This window comes from Tursiops truncatus, chromosome 13 (assembly GCF_011762595.2).
Source record: "Tursiops truncatus isolate mTurTru1 chromosome 13, mTurTru1.mat.Y, whole genome shotgun sequence".
NCBI lineage: Eukaryota > Metazoa > Chordata > Mammalia > Artiodactyla > Delphinidae > Tursiops > Tursiops truncatus.
The window spans coordinates 71,844,335-71,866,640 of NC_047046.1; the positions used below are offsets into that span (position 1 = coordinate 71,844,335).

General features: G+C 39.8%; 1 protein-coding gene and 1 long non-coding RNA gene across 5 annotated transcripts in view; one reads left to right on the forward strand and one right to left on the reverse strand.

Moving 5' to 3' along the window:
• LOC109550287 (uncharacterized) overlaps positions 1-22,306 on the forward strand; it is an 89,316-nt gene that overhangs the window by 49,236 nt on the left and 17,774 nt on the right. For all 3 annotated transcript variants that reach the window (XR_002176789.3, XR_012325427.1, XR_004521584.2), the window contains one exon: positions 19,258-19,523. This is a non-coding gene — a long non-coding RNA (uncharacterized lncRNA). The remainder of the gene's footprint in view (positions 1-19,257; positions 19,524-22,306) is intronic.
• ATP8B1 (ATPase phospholipid transporting 8B1) overlaps positions 17,791-22,306 on the reverse strand; it is a 113,553-nt gene continuing 109,037 nt past the window's right edge. For both annotated transcript variants that reach the window (XM_019937111.3, XM_073790770.1), the window contains 2 exons: positions 20,592-20,722; positions 17,791-19,501 (listed from right to left, as the gene is read on the reverse strand). In XM_019937111.3, the coding sequence (XP_019792670.1) occupies positions 19,277-19,501; positions 20,592-20,722 (356 nt within the window). In that variant the 3' untranslated portion in view covers positions 17,791-19,276. The remainder of the gene's footprint in view (positions 19,502-20,591; positions 20,723-22,306) is intronic.

Genomic DNA, 22,306 nt, shown 5'->3' on the forward strand with positions numbered 1-22,306 from the left:
CTCGAACCCATGTCCCCTGCATTGGTAGGCAGATTCTTAATCACTGTGCCACCAGCGAAGTCCCATAAAATATCTTAAAGTTATAACACCCATTTTAAAGTTGATAACAACTTAGCTTCAGTAGCATTCCTAAACTTTACAATTTTTACTTCTCGCCCCCCTCACAATTTAGGTTATTGATGTTACATTTTACATATTTTTTATATTGTGTGACCAACAGCATATTATTGTAGCTATGGTTATTTTTACTATTTGTTTAATGTATTTATTTATTTATGGCTGTGTTGGGTCTTCATTTCTGTGCATGGGCTTTCTCTAGTTGAGGCGAGCGGGGGCCACTCTTCATCACGGTGTGCCTATCGCGGCCTCTGTTGTTGCGGAGCACAGGCTCCAGATGCGCAGGCTCAGTAATTGTGGCTCACGGGCCCAGTTGCTCCGCAGCATGTAGGATCTTCCCAGACCAGGGCTCGAACCCATGTCCCCTGCATTGGCAGGCAGATTCTCAACCACTGCACCACCAGGGAAGCCCACTATATTTGTTTTTTAACTTTTAAACTAGAGTTGTAAGTGAATTTTGCACCACCTTTACCGTATTACAAACTCTTTTTGTATGTATGTGTATGTGTGTGTATATATATATATATATATATATATATATATATATATATATACCATTACCAGTGAGTTTTATGCTGCCTTATTATGTTTTTGTGATGTTAATTTGTGTCCTTTTACTTTCGCATTTCTTGTAAGACAGGTCTAGTGGTGAATGCCTTCACCTTTTGTTTGGAAAAGTCTTTCATCTCCTTTATTTCTTTTTTCTAAATCTTTGTTTTAAATGGAAGGATAGTTAATTTACAATGTTGTGTTAGTTTCTGGTGTACAGAAAAGTGATTCAGTTTTTTGTATATATATATGAATATATATTTTTATGTATGTAAAACTATATATATAGTCTTTTTCATGTACTTTTCCTTTATAGTCTATTCCAAGATATTGAATATAGTTCCTTGTGCTATACAGTAGGACCTTGTTTTATCTACTTTATATGTAGTATTGTGTATCTGTTAATCTCAACCTCCTAATTTATCCCTCTCCCCCCTCCCTCCTCCCCTTTGGTAACCAAAAGTTTGTTTTCTATGTCTGTGCTTCTGTTTTGTAAATAAGTTCATTTGTATCTATTTTAGATTCCACACATAAGTCTTTCTTTGACTTACTTCACATAGTATGATAATCTCTAGGTCCATCCATGTTGCTGCAAATGGCATTATTTCATTCTTTTTTATGGCTTAGTAGTATTCCAGTGTGTGTGTGTGTGTGTGTGTGTGTGTGTGTGTGTGTGTGTGTGTGTACATGTATAAATGTGCATATGTTATACACATATACACATACATACCATGTCTTCTTTATCCATTCATCTGTTGATGGATGTTTAGGTTGCTTCCATGTCTTGGTTATTGTAAATAGTGCTGCCATGAACATTGGGGTACATGTGTCTTTTCAAATTAGTGTTCTCCAGGTATAGATCCAGGAGTGGGATCGCCAAATAATATGGTAACTCAATTTTTAGTTTTTAAGGAACCTCATACAGTTTTCCATAGTGACAGCACCAATTTACATTCCCACCAACAATGTAGGAGGGGTCCCTATTTTCCACACTCTCTCCAGCATTTATTATTTGTAGACTTTTTTAAAATTTTAATTAATGAATTTATTTATTTTTGCTGTGTTGGGTCTTCGTTTCTGTGCGAGGGCTTTCTCTAGTTGAGGCAAGTGGGGGCCACACTTCATTGCGGTGCGCGGGCCTCTCACTATCGCGGCCTCTCTTGTTGCAGAGCACAAGCTCCAGACGCGCAGGCTCAGTATTTGTGGCTCACGGGCCCAGCCGCTTCGCGGCATGTGGGATCTTCCCAGACCGGGGCACAAACCCATGTCCCCTGCATCGGCAGGTGGACTCTCAACCACTGCGCCAGCAGGGAAGCCCCGTCTTTGACTTTTGATGGTTTAATTATAGTGTGCCTTGGTGTAGCCCTATTTGCGTTCAACATATTTGGTTCCTTTGGGCCTCATGGATCTGGATATCCATTTCTTTCCCCAGGTTTGGGAAGTTTTCAGCCATTATTGCATTAAATATACTTTCTTACCCTTTCTATTTCTCTTTTCCTTCTGGAATTCCCACGATGCAGTTATTGTTTTGATTGTGTCCCTTAAGTCCCACATACCTTCTTCACTTTTTAAAATCCTTTTTTCTTTTGGTCCTGTGACGGGATTTCAAATGTCCTGTTTTCTAGAACATTGATTCTTTCTTCTGCATGGTTAAGTCTACTTTTGAAGCTCTTTATTGAATTCTTCAGTTCAGTCATTGTATTTTTCAGCTCTAGGATTTCTTGGTATCTGTTTGTTGAGGGTTTCTGTTACTTTGTTGAACTTCTTGTTTTGCTCATGCAATGTTCTCCTAATTTCATTTAGTTGCCTGTGTGTTCTTGTAGTTTACTAAGCTACTTTAAGAGGACTGTTCTGAATTCTTTATCTTACAGCTGGTAAATCTCCATTTCTTCAGGATCAGTTATCAGAGCTTTATTAGTTTCCTGTGGTGATGTCATGTTTACCTGATTTTTCATGGCCCATGATTCTTTATGTTGTTTTTCATGGCCCATGATTCTTTATGTTGTTATCTCCTCACTTGAGTTAGCAGGTTCCTCTTCCAGACTTTATTCACTTTGGTTGAGACATTTCTTCACCAGTCCGCTCAGTTTGGGCTTCTGGATGTGTCTGCTGGTAATAAACAGGTGGGGTTTACCATCAGGGTTTATTTTTCTGTGAGGACACTGCCTGAGCTTTGGGGTTGGGACATGGGGGAACGCCCCTGGCTGAGAACAGTTAGATAGGACTGCTGGCTTGGTTCCCTGCCCAAGCAAGGCTGTGAGATGGGTACTCTGGCCAGGCTTACTAGATGGTTGGAACTAGGTACTGTACTCAGCAGTAGATGGCACTATGAAATAGCTTTCTTGCCCTGATGGGGCAGCAGGACAGGCTCCAGGGGGTGCACAGCCTTTTGTTTGGGAACCTGAATCAGGCAAGACTGTGCACTGAATTCCTGGCAAGATGGGGCTACTGCTTTTGCTCTGTAGATGGGGAAAGCCAGAGGCTGTGCTCTCTGTTCAGGTACCACTGTAAGCAGGGCTATTGGGCGGGTTACACAGGTTCCTGAGTGCTGTGGTTAGATTCCCTGGTCGAGTGGACCGAAGGCTCTATTCAGCAGTGGGTGGGGCTATAACTTAGTTCCCCTGCCCAGGCTAGTTCCAAGCAGCCTCACAGTGGAACCAGGTCAGACTTTCTGGTAGGGACTGGGAGCTACAATCAGCATGCTGGCTGTGACACAGCTCCCCTGCCCCTGTGGGGAAAGCCAGGTTGCAGGGCTGCAAAGCTCTTTGTTTGAAGACTGAAGTCAGACAGATCTGTACCCCACTGAATTCCCTGGTCAAGGTGTGCTACTTTCTTGGCTCTGCAGATGAGCACAGCCGCCGCTTGGGGCTGTCACTTGTGTGCTACAGGTAGGAACTCATTCTGCCAAGATCTGAGCACTGGCTGTTGCAAGCCCCTCTCCCCTCTCTATCACAGTCAGATTTCCAGTGGTCAAGCACTGCAGATCTATCCACAGTCCCTGTGGGGCAAGACCAGAGTGTAAGCTCCCAAGAAACAACCCAGAATGCTGGAGGAGCTGGGTGTGCACCCTGGGCTCTTTTTCCACGGCAGGAACTTTAGGCTCAGGGAGACCCCTCAGAGTGGGGCCATGCTGCCTTGGGGAGGGGCAGTGTGATCAGCGTGTAACCACTCCTCTTACCCTTCTAAGGAGGTCTGTCTTGGTCTCTGTTGCAGGGGGGTGCTTTAGCCTCTCTCCAGCCTCCTAGGATCCTCTCAGTGGAGTCTTGTCAATGAATGGTTGTTAGTTGATCTCCTTATGAGGGGGAGTGAAGTCAGGAACAACCGATGTTGCCATCTTGGTAACATCACTCCTGAATATCTTCTTTGTTGAAGCATCTATTCAAATCTTTTGCTACTCTTGAGGTATGGATCCAAGCTCATCGTTTTGGTTTTTTTACGTGTGAATATCCAAATGTTCTCGCACCATTTTTTGACAAGGTTATCCTTTCTCTATTTCATTTCCTTTGTACCTTTGTCAAAAATTGGTTGTTCATATATACGTGGATTCATTTCTGGACTTTTTACTCTGTTCACTGACCTATTTTCTGTCTTTAGGCCAATATCATGCTTTTTTTTTTTTTTCGGTACGCGGTCCTCTCACCGTTGTGGCCTCTCCCGCTGCGGAGCACAGGCTCCGGACGCACAGGCTCAGCGGCCATGGCTCACGGGCCCAGCTGCTCTGCGACATGTGGGATCTTCCCGGACCGGGGCACGAACCCGTGTCCCCTGTATCAGCAGGCAGACTCTCAACCACTGCGCCACCAGGGAAGCCCTATCATGCTGTTTTGATTACTATATAGCTGTATAATAATTCTCCAGATCAAGTAATGTTAGCTTCTCCGACTTTATTTTTCTTTCTCATTTTGGCTATTTTAGGTTCTTTGCATTTCCATTTAAATTTTAGAATCAGTTTGTCAATTTTTACCCAAAAAATCCTATGAAATTTTGATTGGGATTGTGTTGAATCTATAGATCAATTTAATCTCCTTACCCTCTTTTGTTTTATACATAAAAGGTAGCCACCACAAACACAGTTCTGTACCTGGCTTTTGTCATGTCATAATGAATCATGGAGATCTTATTCTCTGATAGTCTCCATTACAGTGTCATTGTGTTCTGTCACGGGGATGTACTTTACTTCATTTAACCAGTCCCTTGTGATGGATTTCTAGTTCATTGCCAGTGTTTTGCTATTATGAACAGTACTGCAGTACAATAGTACATGTCATTTCCCTTGTGGGCAAATATAGCTGCAGGATAAATTTGAGAAATGTGATTGCTAGGTCAAAAGATATACACATTTAAAATTTTAACAGACGTTGCTAAGTTGCTAAGAGTTTTCATCAATTTATATTCCTACCAGTAATATTATAAAATAGAGGGTTTGTTTGCCATAGTCTCAGTGTTGCATTGCCAACCTTTTTCTTTTTTGCCAAGTTGATAGGTGAACGTGGTCCACTGAATCATTTTGATTTGCCTTTATTACAGATAAGGTTAAACATCTTTGTGTGTAGCAGTCTTTTGTATTTTTTTTTTGTGATTTCTTTGTGTGCTTTGCCTATTTTTTTTCTGCTGGATTGTTGGAGTCTTTCAGATCCAAGGAAGCCTTTATTTATTAGGGAAATTAGCTCTTTGTCTCACAAGTTGCAAATGTATTTTTATCCACTTCACCATTTATTATTATTATTTTAAGTTATTTATTTATTTGTTTTTTGGCGGTGTTGGGTCTTTGTTGCTGCCTGCGGGCTTTCTCTGGTTGTGGTGAGCGAGGGCTACTCTTCATTGTGGTGTGCGGGCTTCTTGTTGCAGTGCCTGCTCTTGTTGCAGAGCACGGGCTCTAGGCATGCGGGCTCAGTAGTTGTGGCTCTCAGGCTCTAGAGCGCAGGCCCAGTAGTTGCGACATGCAGGCTTAGTTGCTCTGCGGCGTGTGAGATCTTCCTGGACCAGGGCTTGAACGCGTGTCCCCTGCATCGGCAGGTGGATTCTTAACCACTGTGCCACCAGGGAAGTCCCTACCATTTATCTTTTTTTGTTTTTTGTAATAAGGAAGGCTTTTACATTTATGTATTTGAACTTATTAGCCTTTCCTTTGAAGCTTTGTGTTTTTAGCCCCAGTGCCCTTTTTTTTCCTGGCTGTGCTGTGCGGCATGTGGGATTTTAGTTCCCTCAGCAGGGATTGAACCGGGCCCTTGGCAGTGAAAGCACTGAGTCCTAACCACTGAACCACCAGGTAATTCCCTAGTCTTAATTAGAAATGCTTTCTTTACTCCAAGTCTGTATTTGAATTTTCTGATGTTTTTCTTCTAGTACTTTTATGAGTATTTTTACTTTCAAATCTTTTATTTATTAGCAGTTTATTCTACTACAGTGTAAGGTATTCAGTTTGTTTTTCTGTTGTTCCAACACCATTAATTAAAAAGCCTGTCTTTCCCCCACTGATTTTTTTTTTTTCGGCTGTATTGGGTCTGCGTAGCTGCGCAGAGGCTTTCTCTAATTGTGGCGAGCAAGGGCAACTCTTCATTGCAGTGTGTGGACTTCTCATTGTGGTGGCCTCTGTTGTTGAGGAGCATGGGCTCTAGGTGCATGGGCTTCAGTAGTTGTGGCTCATGGGCTCTAGAACACAGGCTCAGTAGTTGTGGCACACGGGCTTAGTTGCTCTGCAGCATGCGGGATCTTCCCGGACCAGGGCTTGAACCCGTGTCCCCTGCATTAGCGGGCGGATTCTTAACCACTGTGCTACCAGTGAAGCACCACCCCCCACTGATCTTTGATACCACCTTTATGTGTAGTAAATCTCTACATATGTTTGGGGCTATTTCTGGATCTTCTGATCTGTTCCATGGAATGTGTAATCAAGCATCAGAATCACACTGTTTAAATCAGTTTTAAAATTATATTTAATGTCTGGTAGCGGTAGTCCCCCTCATTGCTTTCTCTGTTAGTTTTCTGGCTCTTATTAATCTTTTCATATGAACTTTAGAATCAGTCTGTGTATTAAAGAAAACTGTTGGCATTTTTATAGGGATCATATGCCATTTATATATTAGTGAGACTCAACTCTTTATGGTATTATGTCTTATCCGGGAACATGACATGCCTTTTATTTGCGTAACTATTCTTTTGAATTCACTACTGTTTTAAAGCTTTGTTCGTAGAGGTCTTAGTTGTAAAGTTTATTCCTCAGTATTTTATCATTTTTGTTGCAATTGTAAACATAGTTGACCCTTGAACAACACAGATTTGAACTACACAGGGCCACTTTATATGTGGATTTTTTTTTTCCAATAAGTACTACAGTGCTACACAATCCATGGTTAGTTGAATCCATGGATGTAGAACTGCAGATATGGATGCCCAACTGTAAAGTTATGTGCAGATTTTCAACTGTGCAGGGAGTCAGCCCCCCTAACCCTGACCTTGTTCGAGGGTCAACTGTACCATCTTTTCCCCATTATATCTTCTGTTTGTTTTGGGTATAAATGAAAGTTATCTTTATATTTGTTTTGTTCCCACTATCTTGCTGAATTCTAACTATCATAGTTTTTTAGTTGACTCTACTGTGTTTTCCAAGAATACCACCATATTACCTTCAAAAGTAATACATTTTTCCTTTCTCACAATTTTTATGTGTCTAATTTATTATTATTTTTTGTCTAGTTGTATTCAAATTATTCTCCCCCTTTAAACTTCTTCCTTTTTTGGATTTGCTGTTATTTCTTCCGTTGTATCATTTAGAATTGCTTTCAGCCATAAGTAGCAGAAAACCTAACACAGCTTAAGCAAGTAAGGATTTATTTTTCTCATATGGAAGTAGTCTGGAGGTACTACTAGCAGTTCAGCTATGTCAGTAACCTAATTTTCTCTCTGCCATCTGTCAACCCAAGTTGACACATTAAAATTAACCATCACAATGGGTATGGGCTTTTCTTTTGTGGTAATGAAAATGTTTTGGAACTTGATAGATGTGGTGGTTACACAACATTGTTTTTTATTTATTTATTTTTTGCTGTACGCGGGCCTCTCACAGGCTCCGGACGCGCAGGCTCAGTGGCCATGGCTCAATGGGCCCAGCCGCTCCACGGCATGTGGGTTCTTCCCAGACCGGGGCACGAACCCGTGTCCCCTGCATCGGCAGGCGGACTCTCAACCACTGCGCCACCAGGGAAGCCCAACATTGTTTTTTAATTTAATTTTTTAAAATTTTTATTGGAGTGTAGTTGCTTTACATTGTTGTGTTAGTTTCTGCTGTACAGCAAAGTGAATCAGCTATACATATACATATATCCCCTTACACAATATTATGAGTGTACACTTTAAAATGGTTACTTTTATGTACATGAATTTCACATCAACTGAAAGAATACTAGAAAAACTGATTTTCTTTTTATACAAAACAATAACAAAGCTAAAACCACCTTAGCCTTCAAGGTTGTAGTGCTTACTTAGGATCAGTTTAAAGGTCTTCTCGCCATATAAATATGAAGAAGTAATGATGCCTCTGATAGATGCTGCTGATGGGCTAATTCACTGCCCATTCCCATTGTGATGGTTAATTTTATGTGTCAACTTGGGTAGGCTGTGGTGCCCAACTGTTTGGTCACACACAAATCTAGATGTTACTATGAAGGTGTTATTAACATTTAAATCAGTAGACTGAATAAAGCAGAATACTCTTTGTAATGTGGGTGGGTCTCATCTAATTAGTTGAAGGCCTTAAGATAAAAGTCTGAGGTTCCCCAAGGAAGAAGGAATTTGGCCTCCAGTCTGCAGCATAAAAACTCAGCTCAGTTTCCAGCCTTTGGACTCAAAACCACAACATCAACCCTTATTGGAATTTCAGCCTGCCAGCCTCTTACTTCGCACATTTTAAACTTGCCAACCCTCACAATGGTGTCAGCCAATTCCTTAAACACCAGTTAGTACTGTTTCTCTGGAGAACCCTGACTAATACACCCATTTAGCATTTGTTCCCTATACCCTCCTGTTCCCAGCCCCTGGCAGTCACCAATCAGCTGTCTCTATGGATTTACCTATTCTGGGTATTTCACATAAAAGGAATCATAAATATGTAACCTTGTGAATCTGGCTTCTTTTACTTAGCATGTTTTCAGGGTTCACGCACTATGTAGCATGTATTATCATTTCATCCCTTTCTAAATTTTTTAAAAATTTAATTGATATAATTGACATGTAATATTCAAACATAATGAGTTGATATTTGTATATATTGTGAAATGATCACCACAGTAAGTCTAGTTAACATCCTTCAGCATACAGTTACAATTTTGTTTTCTTGGGTTGAGAACTTTTAAAACTTAGTCTCAGGACTTCCCTGGTGGTCCAGTGGTTAAGAGTCCATTATCCCAATGCAGGGGGCATGGGTTCGATCCCTGGTCAGGGAACTAAGATCCTGCATGCCTCACGGGCGAGATTGAGAGAGAGAGAAAAGAAAATTAAATTTAAAAAAAAAGACTCTCTTAGCAACTTTCAAATGTACAATACAGTGTTATTAGCTAGAGTCACCATGCTGTACATTACATTCTCATGACTTATTTATTTTATAACTGGAAGTTTGTGTTTTTTTACCCCTTTGACCTATTTTTCCCACCTCCCAATCTGCCACCAGTTTTTTTTGTATCCATGAGCAAAGGAGTTTTTTGTTTTTGTTTGTTTGTTTTTTATTGTTTTGTTTTTTAGATTCCACATATAAAGTGAGACCATATAGTATTTGTCTTTCTTTGGCTTATTTCACTTAGTATGCCCTCAAGGTCCATCCATGTTGTTGCAAATGATGAAATTTTATTTATTTTTTTCATGGCTGAATAATATACAACAGTTGTATATATATTCCACATTCTCTTCATCCTTTCATCCATTGATGGATGCTTTGTTTGTTTCCATATCTTGGCTATTGTAAATAATGCTGCTGTGAACATGGGGGTGCAGATATCATTTTGACACAGTATTTTCATTTACTTTGGATGAATACACAGAAGTAGAATTGCTGGATTGTGTGGTAGTTCTATTTTTATTTTTGAGGAACCTCCATAGTTTTCCATCGTGGCTGCACCAATTTATATTCCCACCAGCAGTGCACAGGTGATCATTTTCTCTACATCCTCACCAACACTTGTTATTTGTTGTCTTTTTTGGTTTGTTTTTTTTGTTTTTGTTTTCATTTTTGCGGTACGCAGGCCTCTCACTGCTGTGGTCTCTCCCGCTGCGGAGCACAGGCTCCGGACGCGCAGGCTTAGCGGCCGTGGCTCACGGGCCCAGCCTCTCTGCGGCATGTGGGATCTTCCCGGACCGGGGCACGAACTCGTGTCCCCTGCATCAGCAGGCGGACTCTCAACCACTGCGCCACCAGGGAAGCCCGGTTGTCTTTTTGATAATAGCCATTCTGACAGGTGTGAGGTGATATCTCATTGTGGCTTTGACTTACATTTTCCTGATAATTAGTGATGTGAGTACCTTTTCATGTGTCTGTTGGCCATCTATATGTCTTCTTTGGAAAAATGTTTATTTTTTAGTTGTACTGTTTGTTTTTTTGCTATTAAGTTGTATGCATTCTTTATATATTTTGTATATTAACCCCATATAAGAAAAATGATTTGCAAATACTTTCTCCCATTCAGTGATGTCCTTTGCTGTGCAGCTTTTTAATTTGACATAGTCCCACTTGTTTATTTCTGCTTTTATTGCCTTTGCTTTTCATGTCAAATGCAAAAAATTATCGCCAAGACTGATATCAAGGAACTTACCACTTATTTCAGGTCTTATGTTCAAACATTTGGTCCATTTTGAGTTAATTTTTGTGTATGGTGTAAGAGAATGGTCCAGTTTCATTCTTTTGCATGCAGCACCATTTATTGAAGAGACTGTCCTTTCTGCATTGTATATTCTTGGCTCATTTGTTGTAAATTAATTGACTATATATGCATGGGTTTATTTCTGGGCTCTCTATTCTGTTCCATTGATTGATGTGTCTCTTTAATGCCAATACTGTGCTGTTTTGATTACTATAACTTGTAATATTGTTTGAAATAAGGGAGTGTGATGAGTCTAGATTTGTTCTTCCTTCTCAAGATGGCTTTGGCTACTCAGAGTCTTTTGTGGGTCTTTACAAATTTTAGGATTATTTATTGTATTTCTGTGAAAAATGCTATTGGAATTTTGAGAGGGATTGCATTGAATCTGTAGATTGCTTTTGGTAGTATTGACATTTTTAAAACATTAATTTTTGCAGTACATGAGCATGGAATATCTATGCATTTATTTGTGTCATCTTCAGTTTCTTTCATCAGTGTCTTACAGTTTTCATTGTACAGGCCTTTCACCTCCTTTTTTTTTTTTGCTCTTGTGTTATTAGTGTATAGAAACCCAGTAGGTTTTTATATATAATTGACCCTTGAACATCGTGGGGTTTGGGGCACTGACTCCCCCCCCCCCCCCCCACACACACACAGTCAAAAATCTGCATATAACTTTATAGCTGGCACTCCACATCCACAGATTCAACCACCAAGATTGTGTGGTACTGTAGTGTGTATTTATTGAGAAAAAGTAATGTGTAAGTGGATCCATGCAGTTCAAACTTCTTTTGTTCAGATGTCAACTGTATTGATATTGTATGCTGCAACTGTACTGTTTTATTAGTTTTAACAGTTTTTTGGTGGAGTCTAAAGTTTTCTATAATATCATGTCATTGGCAAATATTGAGTTTCACTTCTTTCTTTCTGATTTGGATGCCTTTTCTTTTTCTTATCTGATTACTCTGGCTAGGACTTCTAAATCCATGTTTAATAAAAGTGGTAAGAGTAGCATCCTTAGCTTGTTCCTGATACTAGAAGAAAAAAAGCTTTCAGCTTTTCACCATTGAGTATGTTAGCTGTGGGCTTATCATATAAGGCCCTTATTATGTTGAGGTATGTATACCTCAACATAGTATCTCTATACCCACTATACCCAGTTTTTATCATAAATGGATGTTGAATTTTGTCAGGTGCTTTTTCTGCATCTATTGAGATGATCATGTGATTTTCATCCTTCATTTTGTTACTGTACTGTATCACAGTGATTGATTTGTGGATGTTGAACCATCCTTGCATCCCTAGAATAAATCCCACTTGATCATGGTGCATGATCCTTTTAATGTATTGTTGAATTCTGTTTGACTATATTTTATTGAGGTTTTTTTCATATATGTTCATCAGGGATATTGGCCTGTAATTTCCTTTTCTTGTGGCATCCTTTTCTGGTTTGGTATCAGGGTAATACAGGCCTCATAAAATGAGTTTGGAAGTGTTCCTTCCTCTTCTGGTTTTTGGAAGAGTTTGAGAAGGATTGGTATTAATTCTTTTAATGTTTTGTAGAATTCACCCATGAAGCCATCTGGCCCTAGACTTTTTTTCTTGGGAGGTTTTTAATTACTAATTCAATCTCCTTACTAGTATTTGGTCTGTTCAGATTTTCTGTTTCTTCATGATTCATCCTGTTAGGTTATATGTTTCTAGGACATTTTCCATTTCTTCTGGGTTGTCCAATTTGTTGATATATAATTGTTCATAGTAACCTCTTAGGATCCTTTGTATTTCTATGGTATCAGTTGTAATTTCTCCTCTTTCATTTCAGATTTTATTTGAGCTCTCTCTCTCTGGTGAGTTTCACTAACAGTTTGTCAATTTTGTTATCTTTTTGAAAAACCAGTTTTTAGTTTCATTGATCTTTTCTAAAATCTTTTTTTTTTTTTTTTTTTTTTTTTTTGGTCTTTAGAGCAGTTATTTCCATTCTGCTCATTGTTATTTTCTTCCTTCTACTGACTTTGGGCTTTATTCTTCTTTTTCTAGTTCCTTGAGGTGGTGTAAAATCCTTGGGATTTTTCTTGTTTCTTGAAGTAGGCATTTATTGCTATGAACTTCCCTCTTCAAACTGCTTTTGGCACATCTTATGGGTGTGTTGTATTCCATTTTCGTTTGTTTCAAGGTATTTTAAAATTTCTCTTTTGATTACTTCTTTGATTCATTGGTTGTTCAGTAGTATGTTATTTAATATTCATATATTTGTGATTTTTCCAGTTTTATTCTTCTGATTGATTTCTAGTTTTATACCATTGTGGTCAGAAAAGATGCTTGGTATGACTTCAGTCTTAAATTTATTAAGACTTGTTTTGTGGCCTAACAAATGATCAACCCTGGAGAATGTTTCATGTACACTTGAGAAGAATGTGTATTCTGTTACTTTTGGATGGAATGTTCTGTATATATCTGTTATGTCCATTTGCTTTAACATGTTTAAAACCAGTGTTTCCTTATTGATTTCCTGTCTGGATGATCTATCCATTCGTGAAACTGTGGTATTACAGTCACCTAATGTTATTGTATTGCTTTTTATTTCTCTCATCAGGTCTGTTGATATTTGCTGTATACACTTAGGTGCTCTTATGTTGTGTTCATAAATATTTACAAATGTTATATCCTCTTGTTAGATTGACCCCATTGTACCTATGTAATGATCTTCTTTATCTCTTATTACAGACTATTTTAAACTATATTATCTGATATAAGTATAGCCACCCCAGCTTGTTTTGGTTTTCATTTGCATGGAATATATTTTTCCTATCCTTTCACTTTCAGTCTGTGTGCCTTTACATCTGAAGTGAGTCTCTTGTAGGCAGCATAGATGGATCTTTTTTCTTTTTAATCCATTCAGCCACTCTATGTCTTTTGATTAGAGAATTTAGTTCTTTTACATTTAAAGTAATTATATATAGGTATGTACTTATTGCCATCTTGTTACTTGTTTCCTGGCTGTTTTATTGTTCTTCTGTTCTTTTCTTCTCTTGCTTCCTTTCTGATTTGATGCTTTCCTGTAGTGGTATGCTTAGATTCCTTTATCTCTGTCTTTTGTGTATCTACTATGGGTTTTTTTCTGTGACTTACGTATAACAACTTATATTTATAGCGGTTTATTTTAAGGTGCTAACAACTTAAAAGTTTGAATGCATCCTACAGCTCTATATTTTTATTTTCTGCTTCCTCTTGTTTTATGTTTTTGATGTCACAATTTACATCTTTTTATTTTGTGTATGCCTTAGCAAATTATTATAGTTACATTTTTTACTACTTTTGTCCTTTAACTTGTAAGGAACAGCACCAAGAAACGGAGGAGAGCTTAAACAAGCTTTATTTGGGAACGCTCCTGGGCGAGGTTCACTGGTCCGAGAGAAAGGGGCCAGAGAAGTCGCACCCGGGTGAGGGTTTGGGCAGAATTTATAGGGGAAGAAGGGAAAGGGGTGTGGTGAATCCGGGAGGGAGCAGGTTATTCCTTATTTGGTGGTCTCTTCGGGTATCGTGGCAATATCCGGTGCTGGTTGCATCAGTCTTGGGACCGTTAGTCCCGCCCCTCAAAAGGCCTTCGGGAAGGCTGGGCCGGGTGGAAAGTCCCCAGGTCAGTTCCTGGAACTGGGTGGTCCGGAATGTCTCCAGGTCAGTTTCTGGAACTGGGTGGTCCGGAAAGTTTTGGTCTGATGCAACCTGTGAGTCTGATTGCGTTCCCCTGCCTCGGGCTAGTTGGCCTTTACATAACTTTCATACTAGCTTTGTAAGTGATTAATGTACCACCTTTATAACATTAGATTATTCTGAATTTTACTATATATTTACTTTTACCAGTGAGACTTTCATGTTTTCCTGTTACTGATTAGCACAGTTTCCTTTCAGCTTATAGAAGTCCTTTTAACATTTCTTGTAAGGCTGGTCTAGTGTTGATGAACTCCTTTAGTTTTAGCTTGTCTGGAAAACTCTTTATCTCTTCAGTTCTGAATGACAACTTTGCCAGATACAGTGTTCTTTTGTTCAAAGTTTTTTTTCTTTAATCACTTTGAATATATCATGCCACTCCCTATATTGCCTGCAGAACTTCTGCTCAAAAATCTCATGATAGTCTTAGGGGGGATTCTTTGTACATAAAAAGTTGTTTTCCTCTTCATGCTTTTAAGATTCTCTCCTTGTCTTTAACTTTTGACATTTTAATTATAATATGTCTTGGTGTGGGTCTCTTTGAGTTCTTATTTGAAACTATCTGTTCCTCTTGCACCTAGGTGTCTGTTTCCTTCCCCAGGTTAGGGAAGTTTTCAACTGTTGTTTCTTCAAATGAGTCTTCTCCTCTCTCCTATTTCTGTGACCCCTTTAATGCAAATGTTGGTCCATTTGATGTTGTCCCGTAAGTCCTTTAAGCTATCTTCACTTTTTTTCATTTTTCTTTTTGTTTCTCTGATTAGGTGAAGTCCACTGCCCACTTGTCCTTTCTTCTGCTTCGTCTAGTTTACTGTTGAACCCCAGTAGTGTACTTTTCAGTTTGATCATTGTTTCTTCAGCTCTGTGACTTTTTTTTTAATTGGAGTATAGTTGATTTTACTATGTTGTGTTAGTTTCTGCTGTACAGCAAAGTGAATCAGTTATACACATACACATATCCACTCTTTTTTAGATTTCCTTCCCATTTAGGTCACCACAGAGCATTGAGTAAAGTTCCCTGTGCTATACAGTAGGTTCTCATTAGTTATCTGTTTTCTATATAGTAGTGTCTGTATGTCAATCCCAGTCTCCCAGTTCATCCCACCCCCCAACCACCAGCTCTGTGACTTCTATTTGATACTTTCTTATACCTTCTATCTCTTTGTCAAAGATTTCACTGTGTTCATCCATTCCCCTCCTGAGCTTGGTAAGCATCTTTATGATCTTTGTTTTGAGCCCTTTATGAGGTAAATTACTTATCTGCATTACATTAATTCTTTCTCCGAGATTTTATCTTATTTCATTTGGAACATATTCCTCTATTTCTTCACTTTCCTTGACTCTCTGTCTTGGTGTCTATGCGGAGGTAAAACAGCCACCTCTCCTTAATCTTGAGGGGGTGGCCTCATGTAGGAGAACCTTGTCATCCAGCCCTGCCCTAGCTCTTGCTTGTCTCTCATACCTTTGTGATTGTCCAGGCTGCCCATTTTAATTTTAGAGGCTCTCAGTTGTTGAGCGTGTGCAAGACCTGTCAGTATCCATAGAGGAGGGTCTCAGTTAGCAGGCTTATTGGAAGCTAGACTCTCAGGTAGCAGCATATACAAATATATACAGTACTGAAGGACTGCAAGCATAAGCCCTGCTGGCTGCAAAAGCTGCATACCCTAAACGTGTCCCCCTGGGTATCAGTCACAAAAATTGGGGCTCCAGACAACTGTACAAACTCCTTTCTGAGAGATACTGGTGGGCAGATGGAGAGCACAAAAATGGTGTCCTCTGGCTTTTGTCCAAGGAGAGCATCTCAGTAGGTCCCTACATCCAACCAGAAGCCTGCCCCTCAGGCCAAAGCTCCAGGACAAGCAAATATTCCTTTATCACAGAATGACTGGGGTTTGTTTCAGTCTGCTGTCTCACTGTGCCCTGGGGATGGTAGCAGGCCAAGAACTGTCTCCCCATTTATAACAACACCATGGGATCCAGGAACACAAGCCCTGCTGGCTCCCAGAGGCAGGTGATTAAGGGGCATCCCCTAGGTGGCAGCCACAAAAACTGAGGCACCAGATGTAAAACCTGGGACCAGACACATGTATGAGCTCCTCCCTGGGAGACAGTAGTGCTCTGATGGCTGTAGGGTGAAAGCGCAAAGAGAGTGCTCACGCTCTGAGGCTGCTGGAGAGCATTACAGTAGACACTTTAGATGTGTGCTTCCTTGGAAATCTCAGGCCACAGTTATGAAGATAAGTTAGTGGGCCTCTCATAGTAAGACTCCTCGGACTGTTGCCTCTTGCTGTGCCCTGGAGATGGTAGCCGGTTAAGAACTCTTTTGCTGTTGGTTACAGTCCTGCTGGACCCATGAGCATAAGCCCCACTGGCCGCCAGAGCCAGGCAATCAGGGGTGTCCCCTGAGTTGTAGTCACAAAAACCAGGGTACCAGACATAAAAAAAAGGGTACCAGATGCATGTAAAAGCTCCCCTCTGGAGATACTGGTGCTCTACATTGCAGCATAGGGAGGGCGTAAAGATGGTGCTGACTGGGGGGAAAAAAGAATGTAGATTAAAATACTAAAAAGATGGCGCCCTGCCGGCAGGAGTGAGACAAAGATGGCATCCACCAGCCTTTGTCCTTGGAGGGTACCCCAGCAGGCATGTGTGTTAAATCTGACCCCTGCCCCTCGGACCAACACTCTAAGGTAAGCAATAAAGCCTCTTACATAAAGTCTGGGTGCATTTCAGTTGGCTCCTTCTGTGCTGGGCCCTGGTGCAGGTGGGTCTGAGAGTATGAGCCTTTTTTTTTTTTTATATAAATTTATTTATTTATTTTTTGGCTGAGTTGGGTCTTTGTTGCCATGTGCGGGCTCTGTCTAGTTGCGGCGAGCGGAGGCTACTCTTTGTTGCGGTGTGTGGGCTTCTCATTGCGGTGGCTTCTCTTTGTTGTGGAGCACAGGCTCTAGGCGTGCGGGCTGCAGTAGTTGTGGCTCGCAGGCTCTAGAGCGCAGGCTCAGTAGTTGTGGCACACGGGCTTAGTTGCTCTGCGGCATGTGGGATCTTCCCGGACCAGGGCTCGAACCCGTGTCCCCTGCATTGGCAGGCAGATTCTTAGCCACTGTACCACCAGGGAAGTCCCGTGCACCAGAAGTTTTATTACAGCTATAACTTAGAAGCAGATTCTGACAAGACTTTTAGAAGCTGTCTTAAAATTTTCCTAAGCTTCATTCACATCACATGAAGGCAGCACTCACTTCCCAGCCCCTACTTTTGGTCAAGGCTTACCTTTGCTTTTATTCTGGCTCCAAAGAGTCGAGGTCACTTGGAAAAACTGTTCCCTAATATCCTAAGATGCACCCTCCCGGGATACAGTTGGTTTTGCCAACCATAAATCCATCCCCTCTACCTCTGTAGTCTGATCCTTTTCTCAGCCACTTTGACCCTAACACTTAGTACCCTGCCAGTAACTTACTTCTTACCACCTATGTTCCTTTAAAAACCAGGCAGGCCTAGATTCTTCCATCATCTGCCCCAGTCTAAAATAAAAAACCCAGCTTAAAAAATATTTTAAAAGATTGTACTTCCAAAGATTTTACTAAAGCATTTATTTTTTAAACAAAAATATACATTAATCTCAGATTTACAGAATATAGAAATAATTTATCCAAAGCAATTTGCATTTTAAAATTGTTAATATTGCACCCAACCATGTAAGTCTTTGACACATTTGCATTGTCGACCTTTCCCACAATTTGCAAAACGGGAGAGAAATCTGAAACTGACAGAATTACACAAAAAAACTTACAATTTTTAAATTTACAAGATAAAGAAAAGTTGTAAACTTCCGGAAATTTACTTCCGTAGACTAAAGAGCTATATTCTTTTCATATCTAGACAATGAACTATATACATGCTGTGATTTCCTCATAAGGAATTCAAAGGAACAGATATTGTGAACATTCACAACCTAATGGTAAAGAACAGAATTATTGAAGACACTTCTCTGTCTTCACTGAAACATGGAAACTAGTGTGTGAAACACACAGAGTGAGAAAAGCCCCTGGATAAATAACTTTTACCTCTTTGAGGATAGTTTCCATAATTGCCTAAAGTTATGTTCAGTTTTAAAATGATACACTGTTAGTCTTAGAAATATGGCTACCAACAGCCTTTTCTCTCAAGACATAAGACAAGTAGAAAAGAGTGAGGTCTCTGTTCAAATCCCTTATAAAATACTTTACATATAGGCAGGCACAAAAGTTTGCTTTTCAAAAGAAAGCTTTGCAAAATATTCTGCAATTTATCACTGATACCCTCAGTTTTTAAAAGCTTTTTTTTAAAAAGCCCATAAATATTTAAGTATCTTTTTTTAATGACAGTAGAAAATAAATGCACTTGGTACTACAGGAAGTGTCTGAAATAATATATAATAGTAAGAGTAAACGTATGTAATGTGCTCTTTTAACCTGGTAGTAAACTGAAACAGATCAAAACCTTGTACTTATGAAACGTGAAGTAATTTTTGTTGATTGAGCTGAATTAGTAAACCAATATGAGAACATGAAACCAGGCAGCCCCATTATCGACTCTGAAAAAGTCATCAGACCACTTAGCTTCTAGGGGATGAACATTCATGAATCTTTCGTTACTACCATTGTAAATAAAAGATCTTTGTTAGTAGGGTGGACTCCCGGAAAAAAGGAGCGTCTGAGAAATTTGTGCTGAAGATCCCAGACAGGAAAATCTAATTGTAATTTTACAGTACAATACCATTTGAACTGAAATAAGACGTTTTCTAATTCTCTTGTCCTAGATTGAGATGGGGTTAAAAACGTTCACTTTGAATCAAAACAAAACATCAACAGTTGAAGAATACGACTTTTCAAAAGGTCTCCTTGGCTTTGCTATTGCAGTAGTCCAACCCAAGTATTGTAGCTTGTTAAAAAGGTTATTGCCTTCAACATCCTCGTGACAAATTTTTTTTTTTTCCCAAAAAGTCGAGTCTCTCATAAAAAAAGAAGACATTTTACTTTGTGTGATTGTTTTGCTACAGGTCACCTGAAGCAAACGCCTCAGCTCTCCACGGTTCGCCTGTATTCTGCCGTTCCATCGGCGATGACCGCATCCAGGGGATAGCGCTTCTTGCGGATGCTGCGCCCGGAGGAGATGAGGTCGGCATAGCCACGCTGGTGGGAGAAAGCGTAGGCCGAGCGCCGTGCGGACACGCCCCGGCGGAACACATTCTGCCGCCGCTTCCACTGCTCTTCGGCTTTTAACCGCTTTCGGTGCTTCTGAATCTACGAAAGCAGGAGAGATGGGGTAAGGTTAAAAAAGAACTGGCTGCACACCTGCCTCATTTGGGGGCGGGCATAACCATACTCGCTTTAAAGTGGAGGAAATGGAGGGAGGCAGGTTACATGACGTTTCTAAGCTCTCAGAGCTAGAAAATGGGGTGCCAGGATTCCCACTCCTAAACTAGTGCTCTTTCCATTTCATAAAGGTCCAGGTTTAGAAAAGACTGTTAGCCTCCTTCTCGGTTGCTACTGCACACCCTTGTCAGTGGAGGAGGGAAAGCTGGAGGATAGTGAAGGCTACCTACCTAGCAGCTGTTCTCTCCTCCTTTCTGATGGAAATGGAGTTTACTCAGGTACCATCCTCCTGCTTACAGCCACATTCCTCCATGTGGACGCCACCCCCAGGGGTAGGACTGATCGACTTGACTTGCCCTCTACTAGTCCAGGAATGGGCATGTGATCTAATTCTGGCTAATGAGGCCTGAGAAAAGTGTGCTGGGCCCTTCCATAAAAAGTTCCCAGGCAAAACAAAAAAAAGTTGCCAGGCTCCTAAGGGAAAGCAACAGCATAATCAGTCTTTAATCTTCCCCTGGATATTGACATGTCAGGACGCAATGCCGGGAACTCCTGTAGCCATCTTTCAGCAGAGGGGGGAGATGGAAAAAACCCCAGTTCTTTTTTGATAACATTAAGTTGCCCATCAGCTGAGCCTGAAACCTAATTATGATGTGAGTGGAGGTGATACATCATCATTGAACCATTTTGAGCCATATCTCCCTGTTACTTGTAGCTCAAAGGATCCCGCTACAAGACTTTTCATTTTCCTTTAAATGAAGAAAAACCCCAACCTGTATGCAGGGCAAAATATTAATAGTATAATTGCTAAATTGAGAGGATAGATATATGGGGGTTCATTATACTATTTTCCTTTTGATATTTGGTAATTTTTGTAATAAAAAAAAGAGTAGTCCTAAAAAATTTTCAGACCAAACTTCCCAAGAGCTTAGAATTTTGCAGGAAAGCTGCTTTGGAGAAATGCTTTGATTTCCGTGAGAGGCACTCAGAGTTAGGAGAAGACTTTCTTTTTCTATACCTTATCACTTTCTGATGGCCAAATGGTCATTGACAAGAATCGTGTGGCAACAACAGGCAGCAAGCACACAGCAACAGTCAGGATGATGGTCAACCAAATATATGGCTGTCTCAGAGCATTTGAAGCTGTGCCTGGAAGAAGCACAGAGAATGAATCACAATGGTTTTCATCCCAAGGGGGGCATAGCTGATATTCCACAGTCCACAAGTGGATTCTCTGTGATGAGCTTTTACAACCAGATTGCCCTCCCGAGAACATCCCACCACTGCTCAAGGAATGAACATTTTAAAACCAGACTAAGCAAAGCAGAATTCGGCACGTATATTCTTTGGAACAAGTATATTCTTTGGAACAAGGCAAAGGTATATAAGTGAACATATAAATAGCGAAAAAAGAAAGTACATTTGTTGACATTGCATTAATTAAAAATGGAAAAGTAGGCAATTTATACTTTTGGATTTTTTCAGGAACTTAAAAAAGCACTTCCAATTTATAGTTTTGGTTTGAAACGCCATGTGTTAACAATGGGCACTGCCATTTGTGGGATAAGCCTTATGCTGGGTGTTTTAGGTCATGCCACTTAATCATTTCTGAGAGAGGAGTATTGCCCTCTATCACATGAAGAAACTGAGTTTGTGGAGAGTAAAAAAATTTGCCCAAGGTAACAGAACTAGCTATGGCAACTCCTGAATTAAAACCCATGTCCATCTGACTAGAGCTAGGCTTTTACCACTGAATTAGGCTACTAGTTTTTATGTCAGAGGAAGTAACAATTCAATTCTGTAATACAACCAGGTGACCGTATACTACTCAATTTTAAAACTAGAACCAAATTTCTCACAATATTTTCTGTACTTACACTGTGAGTTTATAAAAATAATAGCATAAATGTGTATGGGTTTAAAACACATTCCCTATGGGAATATTCTAAGTAAGTGGGTACTAAAATTTTAAAACACAGAGTCAGTAAGCAAGAACACAGTCATAAAAAAAATGAGCTCAATCCCAATAAGAAAAGGGTTACCACAGCAATTGTCTTTTATAACCCAACAACTGATCATTAAAACAAAGAAAAACCTAATCTTTTACAGGGAAATGAGTTTATGGGGAATTTTTTTCCACTGTGAATCCAAACTACTCTATCCATAATAAGATGTTCATAAATTCTAATTCACGCTATTTATAGTGTTTTGATATTTATCATTTCATTCTAGCATTTGTCAATTTGTCATATATTTTATATAGCTGTAAACTGTTTTGTTTTCCATAAGTTTACTTATTGCTCTGTATATGTATTTCCAATGATGCAGTCCACTTTTAAGTTCTAGAATTCCATCATCTGGGATTCATAGTTTGTTTAGCTAATTTGATATTCTTAGGTCTCAGGGAGGGTTATTTGCAATTTTTAAAAGACAATTAGAAATGTTGTAGTGATACAGTCTTTGTACAGATTATCTTTCCAAAATTTGGTGTGTTTCATCTTAGGGTATTTTCCCCATGTGGAAATACTGGATCAAAATGTACACAAAAATTCATTACATATTTCTAGGTAGTGCTTTAGAAAGATTAAATTATAGTGCTACCAGCAATACATGTATTCCCAGTTTCCCAATAACCTACTAATACTAGGTTTTATGGAAGAAAAAAAGCACAATTATAGCTTAGTTATTTTAATTTGCTTTCCTCCCATCACGTTACCACCCTTCCAACCCACC